Source organism: Monodelphis domestica, chromosome 3, assembly GCF_027887165.1.
Source record: "Monodelphis domestica isolate mMonDom1 chromosome 3, mMonDom1.pri, whole genome shotgun sequence".
In the NCBI taxonomy this organism is placed as follows: Eukaryota; Metazoa; Chordata; class Mammalia; order Didelphimorphia; family Didelphidae; genus Monodelphis; species Monodelphis domestica.
The window spans coordinates 102128914-102148060 of NC_077229.1; the positions used below are offsets into that span (position 1 = coordinate 102128914).

Sequence of the window (19147 nt, forward strand, 5' to 3'; positions counted from 1 at the left end):
CACACACACACACACACGTACACATACCACCCTATCACTCTTCAAAAGTGTTTTGCCTATGACCACAGCTTCCCTCAATTTTTCCTCCCTTCTTTCAACACCACCTTTCTCCTGTCCCCCTCTTCTGCTTTCAGATAGTCTAAGATACATTTATATACCCAACTAAATGTGCATGTTATTCCTCTTTCAGTCAATTTTGATGAAAGTGAGATGCAAGCATTGCTGGCCACACCCCTCCATCTTCCCTTTCACTGTTAAAGCTCTATTGTACCTCTTTTATGTGAGATAATTTACCCCATTCTCTCTCTCTCTCTCTCTCTCTCTCTCTCTCTCTCTCTCTCTCTCTCTCTCTCTCTCTCTCTCCCCTTTTCTCCCAGTGCTTCCCTTTTTTCCACTCCTTAATTTTTTTGGGGGATATCATCCCATATAGTCAACTCACATCTGTGCCTTTTGTCTATGTATACTCCTTCTAACTGTTCTAATAATGATAGAGTTCTTAGGAGTTACAAGCATCATCTTTCCATGTAGGAATATAAACAGTTTAACCTTATTGAATCCCTCATTATTTCTCTTTCTTGTTTGACTTTTTATGCTTCTCTTGAACTTTGTATTTGAACATCTAAATTTCTATTCAGTTCTTGTCTTTTTATCATGTTTGAATGCTTGAAAGTCCTCTTTTTCATTAAATATTTTTCTCCTGAAAAGTTATACTCAGTTTTGGTAGGTAGATGATTCTTGATTGTAATCTTAGCTCCTGTGAATATCATATTCCAAGTCCTTCAATCCTTTAATGTAGAAGCTACTAAATCTTGTGTTATTCTGACTATGGCTCAACAATACTTGAATTGTTTCTTTCTGATTGCTTGCATTATTTTTTCTTTGGCTCAGGAGCTCTGGAATTTGGCTATTATAATCCAGGGGTTTTGATTTGAGGATCTCTTTCAGGAGGTGATTGGGTGGAGTCTTTCAATTTCTATTTTACCCACTGATTTTGAATTTCAGGGCAGTTTTCTTTGATAGTTTCCTGAAATAGGATGTCTAGGTTCTTTTTTTGAGCATGGCTTTTAGCTATTCTAATAATTCTTAAATTATCTCTCCTGTGTCTATTTTCCAAATCAATTGTTTTTCCAATAAGATATTTCATATTTTCTTCTATTTTTCCATTCTTTTGATTTTGTTTTAGTTTCTTGATGTCTCATGGAGTCATTAGCATCCACTTACCCAGTTATAATTTTAAAGGAATTATTTTCTTCAGAGAGCATTTGTATTTCCATTTCCATTTGACCAATTCTGTTTTATAAGATGCTATTTTCTTCAGCATTTTTATGCGTTCTTTACCAAGCTATTGACTCTTTTTTCATTATTTTCTTGCATCGTTCTCATGTCTTTTCCTCATACCTTTATCTCTCTTGCTTAATTTTTAAATTCTTCTTTAGTTCTTCTAGGAATTCTTTTTTTTTTTACCTGAGACCAATTCACATTTGTCTGTATCTTTGGATGTAGCTACTTTGACATAGTTGTCTTCTGAGTTTGTGTTTGGATCTTCCCAGTCACCATAGTAACTTTATATAGCCAAGTTCTGTTGTTGTTATTTCCAGACTATTTCTTAACTTTTGAGCTTATATTGAGGTGGTCACTACCCCTAGAGTGGGGAGTGCAATGTACAACACTTCATATTTGGGGGACTGCTGTTTTCAGAGCTAGTTCTGGGGGTCTATAAGTTTTCAGTTCTTCCAAAGTGGTATGATCTAAGTAGAAGTGTGATCACTGATTTGACCATAAGCATTCTTTTCTACCCTAGAACTGTTATCAGGGTCCTGTTCCTGCTAGTATTGTTCTTTGCCCTGGGACTCTGGACCAGAAACATGTGGGGCCCCTTGTGCCACCTGAAACATTTGTTGAGCTCCAGTTACCCTTTAGATATGTAAATATGTCCTTTGATCTTTCTCCTTGCATCAATTCTTTAGGATCTTGGAGTGTGATGATATATTGCAGACCTCTAATTTCCAAATATCTTTACATAAGACCAGTCATTTTTGTAACTGGGATTAAAATAACATGAAGGGTGTAGTTTTGGGGAAAGGAGTGCCAGCAAAGGATTTCCTGTAACATCCTGCTGTTTTGGGAGTTGAGCCTGCAGTCTCCCAAAGTTGGGGGTCCTTCTGACTAAGTGGAGTGGTCAGATGAATAATTGAAGAGAGACAACTGAGTGCTCAGACCTGTGCTTAGGTATCACACAGTTGTTCTGCCATTGCATGGGGTTTATGTTTGTTTTATAGCTTCAGTGAGTACATGCTTTTTTGGCACATAATCATTTTTCAATATACATGATCTACAGATAATTGGATGTGTCACACATTAACAAATCACTTAATCAACATTCTGTGATCATTTACCATGTTGCCACAACAAAAATATTCATGATGGAGATGAATGACATGGATAGGGTGATCTGGAGGTTAGTTCCCTCTGACCTGTGGGATGACCAGCTAGGAGAATCATTGTTGCTTTTGATTAGCTTTTACAATCAATCACAATTACTTAGGAGATGGGTAACAAAACATTTCATAGCTAGGTACATGGTTAAAGGGTAATTTAAGACAGACTGAAATCAGGAATTTTCTCAATTTCCAAGTTACATTTTTCTTGTGTTGCATCAAAGCACCTTGACAATGTTGCCTGGTTATTGTAAACATAACGAACCAACGAAGTGTGTCAGTGGCTTGTGTTTCAGAGGAGTGATTGATTGTGGTGCTTGTGTGTTTGGCCAATAATGGGTGTGGGGAATCTAAGTGTACCTCTGCTAAGAGAGAAAAGGTAGAGGTAATGGGTAATGATCGTTAGGTTTTAATTCTGTCAAAGTAATCTTTTTAGGGTGATGATCTGGGGGGATTAAAGTTGGACATATGTGTGTTAATCCTGTAATTATTTGCTCTTATATTATTTCTCCTGTGCTGGGAAGAGAACAATTCCATTAGTAAGGGAAGTTGGAGGGAGAAATCACACAGAGGGAGTTCAGTGGGTGCTTCATCTTTTCTGAAGGCTGCTCTGCAGCCTTCATTTTCCCAAACTGAGACTCTGTCAGTCAGCAGGGGTATGATGACTCTCCACAATGCTGACCAATTGTCTGACTCCCTTTCTGTCTGTGGACTTTAGATCTCCAGAAGTCACTGCTGCTGAATCAAATACACCCAAGGCCTGCTGCTGGCTTGCAGAGGCATAGCTCCACTCTTACTCCAGTGAGGCAGACCTTTCCTGTTGACCTTCTAAGTTGTTTTGTGAGGGAAAATTGTTTCACCTCATCCTTTTGTTAGTTCTGCTGCTCCAAAATTCATTTTGAGACATCATTTTAAAGTTACTAGAAGAGGAATTTGGGAGAGCTCAGTTGAGTCCCTGTCTTTAATCCATCATCTTTGCTCTGCCCTCTAGTATCTCTTCAGTGCAATAAAACATTTATTAAGCATTTTGCCAAACATTGTGCCAAGGGACAAGGATACAGATATGAAAAGCAGACATTCTCTGCCCTCAAGGACCTTTTAACTTACTAGGGAAATACAACAGACAAAAAAATGTAACATGTAGAGTTGAGCAAAATTTTTTTTCATATTGGCCATGTTAAAAAAAAAAGACTAGATATTGAAAATGATTACCACCCTGCTCCTAGGTTCTAAGCCCTACTCTTACTTCTGAAATTTCTCCTTTTTCGGAACACAACCCAGGGTCTCCCTACTTGGGAACCCCAGCCCCAAGGCTCAGGTTTCCTTCTCAGTCCACCCTTGATCTGTGACTGGAACTAAGGAGTAGGCAACAAAGTTTCCAGTTAGAACCTGTTCCCACATCCTACACAAGGTCATGGGTACACCAATATGGGTCTGGTACATTTTTTTGCACTGAGATACTTTCTTAGACCTCTTTCAATCCCTCCATGCTAAAATACTCTGCAAGAACATCCCCAGTGTACTAAGACTTCTTTTTTTTAGTTTACTAAGACTTCTATTTATGCTAACCTGGACTGGAAAAATGACTCACTGTGATTTTAAATTCCCAATTAGGACTCAGTATGCAGCATTTTCTGGATAAGTGGAGGAGGTGTTGGGGAGATCTCATCTGTTGTTTCTTGCTACTCCTTCATCTTGGCTCCATGCCCCTAAATCTATGTATCTCTAGCTGTGACTTCTCTTCTGAGCTTCAATTTTTATTTTATTATTGTCTGTGAGATCTTTCCTTCCATATGCTGTCAATTCAAACCAAGTAGCAGGAAAGTTCTTATTAGGAAAGGCTCTTTGAAGCTCTAAATTTGTTCCCCTATGATATTTACTCCTAAATCTGCTGACTTCACAATTTCTGGCAATGACATCTCCCTTTACCTAGTCTCCTGTATCTGAAACTTTGCTTCCTCCCCACTCATGTCTAGTCAGTTAACAAGTTAGACTGATTTTACCATTACAGCATCTCTTGCATCTATCCCCTCCCTTTTCTCTTCCTATTGCCATCATTATTCCTATTTACCTGGACTGTTGCTGTAGATCCCTAAGAGATTCCAACCTTACATTCTGTCACTTCCTATCTACACTTTATATTGTTGCCAGAATATTTATTATTTTTATCAAGATATTTCAGAGAGTTAATCTTACATATATAAATACATATCAACAGGTAGATGACAAGCCCAAATACTAATTCACTTTAGTTGTTTGGGATATGGAATGACTTACACATTCAGACTGAAGATAATGGTGTCTTACAAATTTGCATTTGTACTCTTTTCTTCTATTGACCATTTGCTCTGATTGTAGAAATTTGCCATAAGAAGAAAAAATCAGGAACAGGATTATAACAGCATCAGATTTGATCTTTAGGGTCTAAAGGCATAAAGTGACTCAATATATGTTAACCAGGATAAAGCATCTTTAACTCTGTTTGACTTCAGGTAAGAGTCACTGTTGAAAACCAGTCATGCAATAATAATTCCAGCTCACAACCAAACTTAGGAATAAACAGATGGGAAACTTTCAGATTCAAAAGGAAGTAACATAATGTAGCAACTGGGTACAAGAGGATCCTATCTTGGGCTATTCCAAGGTCGTACTCTCAGCTTTTTCCCAGCTAAAAAAGACCTCCACTTATCACAGCTCAGGCTCACAGTCCTTCTAAGTAACTTGTGGCATTTCTCTTGAATTGTGGATTTAGTGATCCATCAGGCAACTGTACTTGAATTCAAAGTTCAAAATAATATCAGTTACAGTCCCAAGAGTTTTTACCTCAAATAACAAGTTTCACTAAGCACAATTTAAGGCTCAATACAATTAATCTAACTCATGAAGTTGCAATAAACAATAAAAGTAAAAGTTTACCAGAACTCACACTCAATAATGGACCTAACTGATAGGATCTCCCTCAACTATTGCAGTTCATCCTATCTGGAAGTTTTCAGGAAGGCTCAGGGCTTGCCCCTCCTGTTTCCATTTAAAAGTTTTTCTTTATGTAGTGGAGAAACAAAATAATTCTTAAAATTCAATTGAACAAATTATAAACCAGGTAAGAGACTCATATACTCCACAGCAAGGTTCTCCAATACAAACAATCTTTTTCTATGGACTAGTAAGAGGTTAATAATAGCCAGGAAGTTCCTAAGTTTTCTTTTTCTGAAACTTTTACTAACACCACCTCCAAACTAGTCTCTCTATATATAATCACTGATGACTTCATCTCCTACAAGAAATCTGTCATTCTGGGTGTTAGGAGATGGGGGAGTACTCTTGGATGCCTATTAGCTCAAAACTTATTAGCATTTATGAAACATTCAGACTTATCTCAGACCTACTGTTCACACTTTTAATACAGGTTGCAACTTTGCTTCTGCCTTTATTCCTCTTGCTTAGAACTTCTATACTAATTATATTTCCCCCTTAACATACTTCATACCTTGATTAAAGCCTCTTCACGTCTTGTTTCTTTTATATTCAGATCTAGCACATTTTGTATCTTCTTCTATTTGCTTTCACCAATTATATTTGACAAAAACTTCACTTTATTGTTAATTTTCTTTCTAAGTTATGTCCAAATCAGATGCTTCTAAGATTTCAATATCAGGACACAGATTCCTAAAAAACTCAATCTTAGAATAAAAACAGTATATTCATTATATTTCTGAAAAATAGTTTCAAATAATTTGCATCATTCCTTCAGCATTTAAAGGTACAATAATGTAATCAATAGGCCAAAAGAATCCAGATTTTTAAAAGAATTTGCCTTTTAGACACTAGGTATTAATTTGAACCATAATACAATTTAGTAAACTGAGATCACATAATGAGCAAAATGTTTGGTATAGATGCATTTAGTTCCAGTCACATTGAAACTTCATACAGAATTATCCAGTATGAGACTTTTATATCCAATCAATGAAATAATAAGGCAAATATTCAATGCTTATCATATCCCAGGTTCTGTATTAAATAATTTACAATCACCAAAGTGGCAGTCACATTTCAAATTTTAATCTATACCAATTATTTCACATTTTAAGAGCACATAATTAAATTTAGTTCTTCTGATTTTCATAATTACTAATAATAGTAAAGTTTAAAATGCCACAAGAATTCTGCTTTCAGAATGTCCCTAACTCAGTATAGTTTCTTCTTTATTTTACCTTTAATCAAAGTCAAAGTGCAATTTTTAGTACTATAGTTCCCCAAAAAATAAATTCATGAAGTTCCACATTTCCCAAAGTTCAAATTTCCTTCAAACTATTCTTAGTTTTGTGCACACAATTCTCTGAAAACAATCTTAATACACACAGACCACACAGCCACAGATACAGAGGAACAGATAGTAACAAGACTGTTAACAACATCCCTAATTTACTATCTCTGCCATTTGGCTGTTTCCACAAGCGAAAGTGAACTTATATAGACACAAATATGCAGATAAGAAGCTGCAGCTTTTTTTTTTTAAGCCAAGTTTAAAAAATGTTGTAGTGAGGGAATTTTATTTTAGAGTCAGCTCTGTTTAAACAATTTTATCCTGATCAAAAACCTCTCATGTGGCCAATAGTTATAGGGGTTACTTTTATTACTAATTATTAATTAGTATATATCATATATATATAGTATGTTACATATACTATATATATAGTATATATAATAATAATTAATTATATAAAGCTAAACCTTATGCCGAAATAATGGAGAACTCTCTTAACTACTGACACCGCCTAATGAAGATCTCTCAGAGGTCCATAAACCAAATGCATATACCCTACCACCACGTTCCTTTGGTGATTCTACTTTATTAATCCAATTTCCGATAGTCCACAGGAAATAACCAGATCAGAGGCCACTTTACCCTGAAGTCAAAGACTTCCCAGGAAGATATGGTCCTCTTTTCAGTCACAATGGTCAGTCCTCTCTTCAGTCATGACACCAGAAACTCAATCTCTCAAAGGAAAAAAGGTATTTCCACCAAAAAAAAAAAGAGAGAGAGAGCTTCAGGAACCAATATCAGAGAAGAGTTACATTCATTGCTATCTGCAGGGGCTCAAACTGAATTGAGGCAAAAGCCTCTGTAGGTTCCATAACTCAGCTAGAACCTGGAGAACAGAAGGGAGTCTTGCTTTCTGATCCCACCTCTGTAATACTAATTTACTGTCAATCCTTAAAAGCCAGAAACAGTTATCCCATTTCCCTGAAAACCAAAGAGCCATAGATATTATACCTACTAACCCTGAAAAACCTGAAAGCCACAGTGTTCTCAGCAACTAAGGGAATAAATAAACGTGTGGACATTGGGATAAAACCAAGCACAGGGAAGAAAGGAGCTTATAGGTTTTATAGTGTTCTAAGAAAAAGGGGGAAAAGAGTCTCTAGGATTGAGCAACAAGAGAGAAACTTCTGTGTATCAGTAGGAGATGTTTATTAGCATCTTGGAATGTAGATCAAGATGTCATTTCAGTTACATGGAAGAAGAAAGCTTTAGTATTATCAGCAGGGAGTTAGAGACTATTCAGGGCTAGTCTGAACTGTTCTCATGCAAGAAAATTTACAAAGTTACTTCCATCATTGTTAATCCTGATGTTCCTCATCAAGATCTAGAAACCAAGGAAATTCCAAAACAACACAAAGCCATGAGAAACAGCATTACCTTAACAACTCTCTTCTCGTTTTTTCCTCTACTTGACTGACTACTCCTTTTGAGTCTGCTTTGCTAGAATCTCATCCAGGTAATGCCTACAAACTATGCATGTCTCCCAAGGTTCTGTTCTGGCCCTCTTCTCTTCTCCTTACGCTATCTCTTGGTGATCTCATCATCAAACATGTTTTTTTTTTAATTTATTTGGAATATTTTTCCATGGTTACATGACTCATGATCCGCCCCCCCCCTTCCCCTCTTGGAGCTGACAAGCAATTCCACTGGGTTATACCTGTATCATTGTTCAAAACCTATTTCCATATTATTCATATTTGCAGTAGAGTGATCTTTTAACAACAAAACCCTAATCATATTCCCATTGATCAATCATATGTGTTTCTTCTGCATTTCTGTTACCACAGTTCTTTCTCTGAATGTGGATAGTGTTCTTTCTTTCTCATAAGTTCCTCTGGATTGTCCTGGGTCATTGCATAGCTGCTAGTAGAGAAGTTCATTACATTCGATTGTACCACAGTGTATCAGTCTCTGTGTACAATGTTCTCCTGATTCTGCTCCTTTCACTCTGCATCAATTCCTGGAGGTCATTCCAGTTCACATGGAATTCCTCTAGTTCATTATTTCTTTTAGCACAATAGTATTCCATCACCAACATATACCACAATTTGTTCGGCCATTCCCCAATTGAAGGGCATCCCCTCATTTTCCAATTTTTTGCCACCATGAAGAGCCCAGCTATAAATATTTTTGTACAAGTATTTTTCCTTATTATCTCTTTGGGGTACAGAACCAGCAGTGGTATGGCTAGATCAAAGGGCAGGCATTTATTTGAAGCCTTTTGAACATAATTCCAAATTGCCCTCCAGAATGATTGGATCAATTCACAACTCTACCAGCTATGTATATGTGTCCCAATTTTGCCACATCCTCTCCAACATTTATCACTTTCCTTTGCTGCCATATTGGCCAGTCTGCTAGGTGTAAGGTGGCATCTCAGAGTTGTTTTTATTTGCATTTCTCTAATCTGGCATCTCCCATGATTTCAATTATCACCTTTATGCAAGTGATCCCTAATCTGTTTCCTGACATCAAGTCCTATATCCAGTGCAAAACCTCTTGCACTAGTCTTTCTTCCTTTTTTCTTGAGGCCATCTGTCTGTTAAAATTAAAATTCTCTGGAGTTTGTATCTTAACTTTATAATTATTTATTAAATAAGTTAAAAGAGAGGGTCAGAGAAAGAAAAGACACAAGCCACACTAGATGGCTGTTTTCCGTTCCAAACCTCCTCACTCAATGAGTGCTTGCCCAAGCTCACATTTCCCCAGTTAACTTGTCTCACCATCCTTTCCATGTCAAAAGATGCTTTCCTTTCCCCAGACCTGAAACATAACGTCCACAATGCCACTTTTTGAGGTCACTCTGATTGGCTAGTCTTAACTTCAGTACAGATCAGAGACCAGTCACATGGGGCAAGAGGCAAGCATCTTCTAGGTGCCAGGGAATCATGAGACTTCTGGCATCCTCCCACAGTGCAAATATGCCCCCTTTATACAGATACGCCTCAGGCCTTGCCCTTAATCCAGTCAAGGGTTGGGGGCTGAACCTAAACCCAATTCACTAGAGAATGGGTTTTCAAAATCAACATGAAACTTTCCTTTTAAAACTCTAAGACTGATCTTAGGGTACCAAGAAAAAGGGGTGCAGACTAGTGTTAAATTCTCACAAGTCACAAGCTCTTTTACCCAACTCCATGCTTCAAAATCCTCTTAACATCCCCACTGTTATTAGAAGAACCCATTCTCAGTAAAAGCTAGTAGACAGAAGGGAAAGTAAGAGAAGGAGGTCCAGATGGTAATGAGTTTGTTAACTATGGAATGGGAATTACAGAGGGTACAGTAGAAAGGAGTGGTCAGGATTAGAGAGGGAAATTGGGGGGGGGAGTTAAGGAATATGCAGGAAAGGAAAATGTGGGAGTCAGGCATAATTTACTCCTATATGGCCAGTGATTGACTACTATGTAGATAATGAGACAAAAAGGTGTTTGGAGATTACTTTTGTTTTAAATATTTTCTCAACTATATGTAATCACAATTTCTAACATAATTTCCCAAAATTATAAAAATCCAAATCATCTCCTTTCCCCCTTTCCTTCCACCCTCCATGAGATGATAAGCAATTTGATCTGGATTATACCTGTATGATCATGAAAAATATACTTCCATATTGGTCATTTTATGAGAGAATACTCATATAAAATCAAAACCCCAAAATTAAAAGTTACAAATAAAATAAAGTGAAAAATAATATGCTTCTATCTACATTCAGACTCCATAAGTTCTTTCTCTGGAGGTAGATAACATTCTTTGTCATAAATCCTTCAGTATTATCTTAGATTGTTGTATTGCTAAGAATAGCAATTGTACAATTGATCATTGTTTGCTGTTACTGTATACAGTGTTCTCTTGGTTCTGCTCACTTCGCTCTGCATCAGTTCATGTAGGTGTTTCCAGGTTTTTCTGAAATCATTCTGTTCATCATTTTTATAGCACAAGAGTATTACATGATAATCATATACCATAACTTGTTCAGCCAATCAATATCATCTTCTTGGACCCAAATTGTGGTGCAACTCTACTAGTTTCTGGTTAGCCTCAAGAAAGTTTATCCTTAAAAATGAGGGGATGCCCTTTGTTTGGGGAATGACTAAACAAATTGTGGTATATGTTGGTGATGGAATACTACTGTGCCAAAAGGAATGAAGAACTGGAAGGATTCCATGGGGACTGGAACAACCTCCAGGAATTGATGCAGAGTGAAAGGAGCAGAACCAGGGGAACATTGTACACAGAGACTGATACATTGTGGTACAATCGAATGTAATGGACTTCTCTACTAGCAGCAAATGATGGAGGACAATTCTGAGGGACTCATGAGAAAGAATACTTTTCACATCCAGAGAAAGAACTGTGGGAGTAGAAACACAGAAGAAAAACAACTCCTTGATCACATGGGTCAATGGGGATGTGATTGCGGACATAGACTCTAGATGATCACCCTAGTGCAAACATAACAATATGGAAATAGGTCTTGATCAAGGACACATGTAATACCCAGTGGAACTGCACGTTGGCTACAGGAGAGGGTGGGGGAAGGGAGGGAAAGAATATGATTCTTGTAACCATGTAAAAATATTCTAAATTAACTAATTAAATAAAATTTTCCAAAAATTTTTTAAAAATAAATCTCTTGCAAATGGGGGGGGAATAAATAATTTTTAAAAAATAAAAAAAAAGTTTATTCTTGTTTGATGGATTTTTTAAAGAGACTCCTCTTGATGAATAATTACCATTTTATTTCACAGAGTCGCTATTTTCCCTTTTCTCTCTAGAGGGCCCAAGTACTCTACTTCCAGCAACCTGGATTGATATGTTGCTTTCCCCATTGTGACTGGTGGCAAGGAGGTTTACCTAATTGAAGATAACTAAGCCAAGCCAATGTAATAATAATATATATATATTTAAAAACCTGACATATATCACTTTAAAGTTTGCAAAATTATTTACATATGTTATCTCATTTGTGCTTCCTAACAACTCTATAAGGTGGTAGGTTCTGTAGGTAGTAAGCCCATTTACAGAAGAGAAAGTTTAAGGACAGAAAGATTAATTGATTTGTCTATGGTCATATTGATAAGTATTACAAGTTAGGGTCTGAAAACTCTTTATGCTAGGACATTCCTTATGGGGAAGCATCTACTCTAGCTATGCCATTGCACAGTATACCAGAGCATTCTCCCATTGCAAATTCCTCCCTTCCACTCCCTTCATTCATACTCACATAAAGTACCCCTTGCTGTTACCTTTGCCCCCTCATGATCTATGTACTCTTCATCAAACTCTATGCTTCAAACCCTAATGCCTTTGCCCTGACAATCCCTCATGCCTTAGACTGCTCTCCCTCCTCACCTCTGTCATGCTGAAAAATAATCAAAACTACCAGAGTAGTAGTTATAACAAGTTTTTAATCAGGACAAAGGATTCTATAATCAAAAAATACTGCACAGAGCCACTGCCCTGAGACAACTACAGTCTCAGGAAAAGATACACAACAATCTAACACTGGGAATTTCTGCTGATCTACAAAAAGTAGGGGTGCTTATATAATTTTTGCAAACATTTCAGAAAGCTGAGGTGGCCAGAGATTAAGATGACTAGGAATAGCCTAGACATCCTAGGACTGTGTTGGTGGGCAAAGGCATGGCACTTGTGCCCCAGTGCACCAGAGGGGGATGCTCAGTTCACCCATCTCCACTGAGCCTGAGAACAATTTTCACATGCACCACTCCTCTGCCCAGCAGTCCATTGTGAGCACTTCCTCCCTCTGCTGCCTGGGGTAATGCAAGGGGCTCATGGCTAGCCTGAAGATACAGTTTGGGCACGAAAACTCTAAAAGGTTCACCAGTGTTGCCCTAGGAAAAGCTAAAGTGACTGAAGAGATACTTAAGGTTTATTGTCTTCTTTGAACTCAGTCCCTAGTGCAAAGGCAATCACAATTTATAGTTAAATCAATCTTTTTTCTGTCTTTAGGGGTGGCTAGAGTGTCTAGGAGTGTATCTCCAATCTTCAGATTTGATTGTCCTCTTTCAAATTCAGTCCTCCAGTTTCTGGGAAGTAGGACAGAAGATTCATAGTCTATTCTGTCCTTTGAGTTCTTTGTTTTTACCTCTGGGAGAGTCAGTAATGGGATTAACTAAAATAATGGTGCCATCTCTAACTCTTAGATGTTGGTGTCTTCCTTCAAGACTCAATTCAAATTCCTCCTTCAGCTGAAGGGTCTTTCTTTCCTGGTTCCATCTGTGTTCCTGGCTGCTAGAAGGGCTTCCCCTCCAAGGTTACCTTCCATCTACTCCATGCATCATATGTGTGCCTATTTACTTTAATGTTGATTCCTCCATTCAAATGTAAGCTTCTTGAGGACAAGGACTGTTTCTTTCCTTTCTTTGCAAAATTGACTGGGCTATACTTTAATATAAACATCCTCACAGAGGGTGTCAAGCACTTTGAGAGCCATAATAACTCCAAAGAAAATTTATTTCTCTTTTATTCAGAGAAGAAAGCCTTAGCAACTGACCCAAGTTGGAGAGAGGGCAGGAAATAAGCTATTTTAAGGAAATAAAATCCCTTCTAAGGAAAAACATTATCCTTTTTCAGATTGACCCTGAATATTCAAACTGGTCCATGAAAACTCAGTCTTGAGTTAACTTGGCCATAGGTTACACAGTCAATGTTTTATTTTTCTTGTCATTGTTCAGTTGTTATTCAGTCTTGTCTGATTCTTTATGGTCCCATTTGGGGTTTTCTTGGCAGAGATACTAGGGTGATTGGTAATTTTCTTCTCCAACTCCTTTTACAGATGAGGAAACTGAGGCAAAGAGTGTTAAGTGACTAAAGTCACATAACTTAGTAAATATCTAGGACTGGATTTGAACTTCCAGGGCCAACACTCCACTGTGCCACCTAGCCCCCATCTTTGTCTTTACCAGGCACCATCGTTAAGCATCCTGGTACATCACTTACACATCAAGACATTTCTCTTTCTCCAGTTCAATAGCATCTCTGCCATTTTTCATAATTCTTATTCACAACACTCACGCCAAATCACCAGCCTGGACTCATTACCAAGCTAGGATCCTGGTACATTCTTCCAGACTCAGTTTCATTCATCAGTCAAGAAGCCTTCCAAAAGCATAGGGGGCTCATGGTGGGCCAGACACTGTATTACAGTATACAGTATTACTTAACTAACTAGTTATCTGATTACACCTCTGCTACCACTCCCAAGAAATAAGTAAATATGAATAGATACGTGGAACAGTTCCTATCCCCTCACAATCAGAATTCAATTCAATAGTTTAGCCCCCAGGTCCACAAAAAATAACTTCATTTTTCACAAGTGGTTTAATATTAAAAGCTAGCATTCATATAGCACTTACTGTGTGTCAGGCATTATGCTACATGCTTTATAAAAATAATCTTTTTTTTAAAACATTTACCTTCCATAATCAATACTGTGTTATTGGTCCTAAGGCAGAAGAGCAGTAAAGGCTAGGCAATAGGGGGTAAATGACTTGTCCAGGGTCACACAGCTAGGAAGTGTAAAAATTATCCTATCTGATCTTCACAACTGTAGGTAGGTGCTATTTTTTGCCCAGGGCTACACAGCTTATAAGTGTCTGTGACCCAGGTCTGAAGTCAGATCTTCTGACTGGCTCTCTTATCACATTGCCATTTAGAGGAAAAAATAAATTTTTGAGGATCTTTATTACAAGGGTTTTGGAAATATGGTCTTGGAGTCTAGGCAGATGGTTGGAGCTAGAGAAGTAAACTGGGGAGCTATTTTAATATAGGTGATAGATATTGGTAGCTACTTCATTTAGTTCACTTGGGTTCCATAAACACTATTTCATTTTAATTCATAGCATCATAGATTTAGGAAACTAAAGCCCTGCAAAATGAAGCCATTTGCCCAAGATCACATAATAAATAAATGGCAAAGATTTGAAACTCAATTCCCTTTACTCCAGGTCCAGCCTACTGCTTCTCTAATTCAATTCCACACTGCTTTTAAATTTAAATTTAAATAAAATTTAAATACCACACTGCTTCTCTAATTCAATTCCTACTATGTACAAGATGCATAGCCATGTTGTTGTTGTCTAGTCATGCCTGAGTCTTCATGATCCGGTTTGGGGTTTTCTTGGCAGAGAAACTGGGGTGGTTTGTCATTTTCTTCTCCAGCTCCTTTTACAGATGAGGAAATTGAGGTAAACAAGGTTATGTGATTTTTCTAGGGCCATACAGCTAGGAAGTATCTGAGTCCAGATTTCAACTCAGTCTTCCTAACTCCAGCTTAGTGCTCCAAAACAAATAAACTTGTGGGGCAGCTGGGTTTTTCAATGGATTGAGAGCCAGGCTTAGAGACGGGAGATCCTGGGTTCAAATCTGGCCTCAGATACTTCCCAGCTGGGTGACCCTGGGCAAGTCACTTGGCCCCCATTGCCTAGCCTTTACCACTCTTCTGCCTTGGAACCAATACACAGTATTGATTCTAAGGCAAAAGTTAAGGGTTAAATAAATAAATAAACAAACAAACAAACAAATAAATAAATAAACTCTGTTCTTCAAGAGAAAGCATAGATAAGATCATCAAGGGATGAGGATTATGTATGGCTAAGTAGGTGGTAGGAAGAAGCCACTTTCGGTTAAATAGAAGACCACGCTGGAATTTCTTCACAAATTCTTGACCCTCATGAGGGATCTGAGGTCTCACTAACTTCTTTTTGTTTCTTCCCAGGTGTCTTTACACCCTTACCTGCAGGAACACCAGTGCATGAACCTGGATTGAACGAGATAGGAATCATGACCCTATCGTCATTGTCTGATGTTCTGAACAACTCCCAGTCCAACTCTGTGACTAGCTCTCTTACTGGTCCTTTGCCTGTTCCCCTAAGTACTTCACTGCCTGCCAACTTGGCTGTTCCTACAAATAATACACTGTTAAACTTCCTAAACAGAGGCTTAGTGCCTTGCTCCCCCAATGCCTTTCCAAACAACATGCTGCCAGAGTCTGTGGCTAACTCCCTGGCCAATGCCCCCGTTACTAACGCCCCTTTAACAAGGGCTATACCTGGCTCTATGGCCTTGCCTAGCCCTACAAACAGCTCTCTTTCGGGTGTTATGACCAATGCCCTGACAGCCCCTGCAAGTATATCTCTAGGAAATTCTCGGGGGGGTTCAATGGCTGTCCCTCCAATCAGCCCATTGTCAGGCTCTCTGAATTCTTCCTTGGCTGCCCCTCTAGCCAATTCCCAGGTGACCTCATTATCAAGCTCTATACCTGGCTCTCCAGGCCACTTGTTACCCGGCTCTACAGTCAACAACATACTACTAATTGACTCCAATCGACCCCACTCCCCCTTGGATGCAGCGCGTCAAGTTTCCACCAGTCCCACCAACGCAGCCAACACTGTTCCTTCTGTCATGGTCCCCAAAGGTAACAGGTGTGTGGGGGGAGTGCCAGGGAAAAATGGTGAAGTTGCTGGGGGAGGAGGGCAGGAGGTTGGGAGGCAAGAAATCATAGGGATAAACCATTTGGGCATTGTAGTAACATACCCAGTTTTCTGATCCCACTTACTATTCAGACCTTATTCCTCGTCCTAATCATAATCACAGTTCTGACACTTCTCCAAATCCCACCTTGTTTTAATATCCTTCCTTTACTCTGCCTTCTCTACTCTCAGCAGTCAAAATTTCTACTGATTATAACAAAGTGGCACTAGGCTGGGATACATCTTCAAACGTGGATCCTTTCAACGCGTCCTTTGTGAACCCACCAACCCAGGCTTCCACACCCAGCGCTGTGGCCCCCAACACGGTCTTCTTTGGCCCCCCAGACTCCTCTGCAAAACGCAGTATTTCTGACAAGTCTTCAGCTTTGGCCAGTGCCCCCATGGCTGATGTTCATTCCCCTCCTGGCCTCCCAGCCTCTTCTAATTCCCAAGCTACTTCCACCTCTCTTCCACAAGGTGCTATCACATCTCCCTCAGTTATGAATGCATCCATTCACTCAGACACCGCCCATGGCGTCCAACACACTCACCGGCTGACTTCCCCAACACGTATTGCCCATGCCACACAGGCTTCCTTTTCTCCTCCAACTGCCATACGCTCCCCACGTGCTTCCAATTCCTCTCCCTCTGCCAATGATGCTCAAGGGCCCCGTTCCTCAGAAAACCCTCAAAGGAGGAGTCTAATAGAAATGGAGAGGAAGATGGCCCAGCGGAAAAGCAGCAAATTCAATGATTGTCCCAGAGGTTAGTGTTCCACCCCCTATTTCCATGGTGCACATGGCATAGGCTCTAAATAAATCATTCTCTCTCTTTCTTCTCCCTCTATCTATATATGTATATTTATCTATCTCTCTGGCTCTGTCTGTCTCTCTATATATATTTTTTTTCATATATAGGTATATTACCTATATATATATATATATTTTTTTTTTACCATGACCCATTCCTTTTTTCCTAGTGCCTTCAGAAAACTCATCTTTTGTACTCTTTCATTTTATTAAACTTCTCTCTCTCTCTCCATATTGATTCAACATTCCCTTATCCCGCCCCCCAACTCTAGTCTTGTTTTTTCTGCTGCTCCCCTCTTCTACTAATGCTCTCCTTCTCTGATAGTCTTCCCTTTCTGACCCAGCCCTCTTCCTTTTCCTCAGACAATAAACAGCTGGCAGGGGACCGTCTGGTTGGGGAGATTGCCTTCCAACTTGATCGTCGAATACTCTCCAGTATCTTTCCTGAGAGAGTACGCCTCTACGGCTTCACCGTCTCCAACATCCCAGAGAAAATTATTCAGGTCTGACCACAACCTCAATTCTTGATCTCTGACCCCTTCCCCATAGGTTTCACCAGCTCCTACATCCCAGCCCCTAGCTCCCTAACTTCTTCCTCCCACCTCTCAGTAACTGATAAAAGGCCCTGAGGTATAGAGCTACCCAAGAGTATATTATAGCATGGACTACAGACTACTAGCCAGTGTTAAACCCATTGTTAGATATGGTCTAGGTGTCTGTAGTATCAATGGAGGGTTACAAAATTTCAGTCACCATCCAGGTTACAAGGGGTTTAACATTATGGGCAAGATGAGGATAGTGGTAAGACAATCTGTAAACGTGGTGAGTTGGAAGTCAAATATCAGGACAAGGGTGAAGAATCCTACTCCTTAGTTCAAAGTAGTACCCAGGAAATCTCATGGGTAGTATCAAGAAATGAGATCAAAGTATTAGTGAAATTTAGAAATCACTGGATCCAGGAGAGTTCAATGTCAATAGTTCTTCCAAGTATATCTGCTAAACTAAACTAAACTTCTAAACTAAAGTGGTTCAGATTTGGTGCTTAGCCCCATACTTTTCTTCAGCTGGCTCTGACAAGATTCATTCCCTACCATTATCTTCTAGTAGGGCTGCTGTCTTGGGAAGAAAGTCAGGAATTTAAATGTTCAAGGTATTGGGTCTGGGAAACCTACCCACCTTCTCATCATCACACTATGAAAGTGGATCAGTGGCCCTAGTTACAGGAACTTTGACACCTTTCAAATTTTTTTTGGTTCAAGATTAGACTATATCTCTCTTTATTCTCTTCTGCTTCAGGGGCTGATATGTCATGCAATACCATTTATAATCACTAATTGCTTGTTGGAAGGAAAGTAGCACTTTTGTAAATTAAAACATTAAAGAAATATGTTCATCCATCTTCTCTGGCCCATTGTGGATCAATCTCATTGCCAATTTATTCACTCTCCTTTGGTTCTTAAAGTATATTTATGGATCCTGCAGTGTTATCAGGTCTCAGTAAGCCTATGGAGGAACAAACAAGGAAAAAACCACAAAGTTATCAAAAGTATTATATGTTCTTATCCTCAAATTATGTGCTATGCAGCATTTAATGTCATTATCTTTCTGGATGTTCTATCTCAACATTTATTCTCATTTTCTAGCTTAACTATCAAATGCCATCTTAAAAAAATCAGTTTCTGGTGCTCATCTCGCCTCCTTCTGCTGAAAGGAGTTTTCTGCATTTTCTACCATTTTGCCCATCAATTGTGATACTAAGTTATTTGATAAGGAAAGGATGAAATAGGACTCATCTGCATTAATGGGAAATCCTTTCCTCTCAGAATCTCTTAATTACCCTTTCCTTCACAATTTAATATTACTCAAGGCATTACTTTACAAGTTCTCCCTCCCAATTTAAAAAAGAAAATGTTAATTCTTCATTTAACATCATCCCTGAAAGTCTGTGGATGAGAAGTCTTTAAGTAGCCCCCAAAAAAACTGTCATTTGTGTATATTCCAAGACTATTTTCTATAGATATGCTGAACTCCTATGACTTCTATGACAATATCAGTAGCTTGGAATTAACATATTTCATACTG

The 19147-nt window shown here is 38.7% G+C and overlaps 1 protein-coding gene and 1 long non-coding RNA gene across 8 annotated transcripts in view; one reads left to right on the forward strand and one right to left on the reverse strand.

The window, feature by feature from the left end:
• Positions 1-19147, forward strand: part of SPATC1 (spermatogenesis and centriole associated 1) — a 110558-nt gene that overhangs the window by 61199 nt on the left and 30212 nt on the right. For 3 of the 7 annotated variants that reach the window (XM_056822873.1, XM_056822871.1, XM_056822878.1), the window contains exons 2-4: positions 15503-16201; positions 16449-17021; positions 17429-17568. In XM_056822873.1, coding sequence (XP_056678851.1) covers positions 15503-16201; positions 16449-17021; positions 17429-17568 — 1412 coding nt within the window. Of the gene's footprint in view, positions 1-11510; positions 11646-15502; positions 16202-16448; positions 17022-17428; positions 17569-18361; positions 18465-19147 lie in introns of those variants that run through there. The other 4 variants (XM_056822874.1, XM_056822876.1, XM_056822877.1 and 1 more) reach the window with 4 other exon arrangements.
• Positions 17746-19147, reverse strand: part of LOC130458306 (uncharacterized) — a 35718-nt gene continuing 34316 nt past the window's right edge. The window contains exon 3 of the long non-coding RNA XR_008917452.1: positions 17746-18568. This is a non-coding gene — a long non-coding RNA (uncharacterized LOC130458306). The remainder of the gene's footprint in view (positions 18569-19147) is intronic.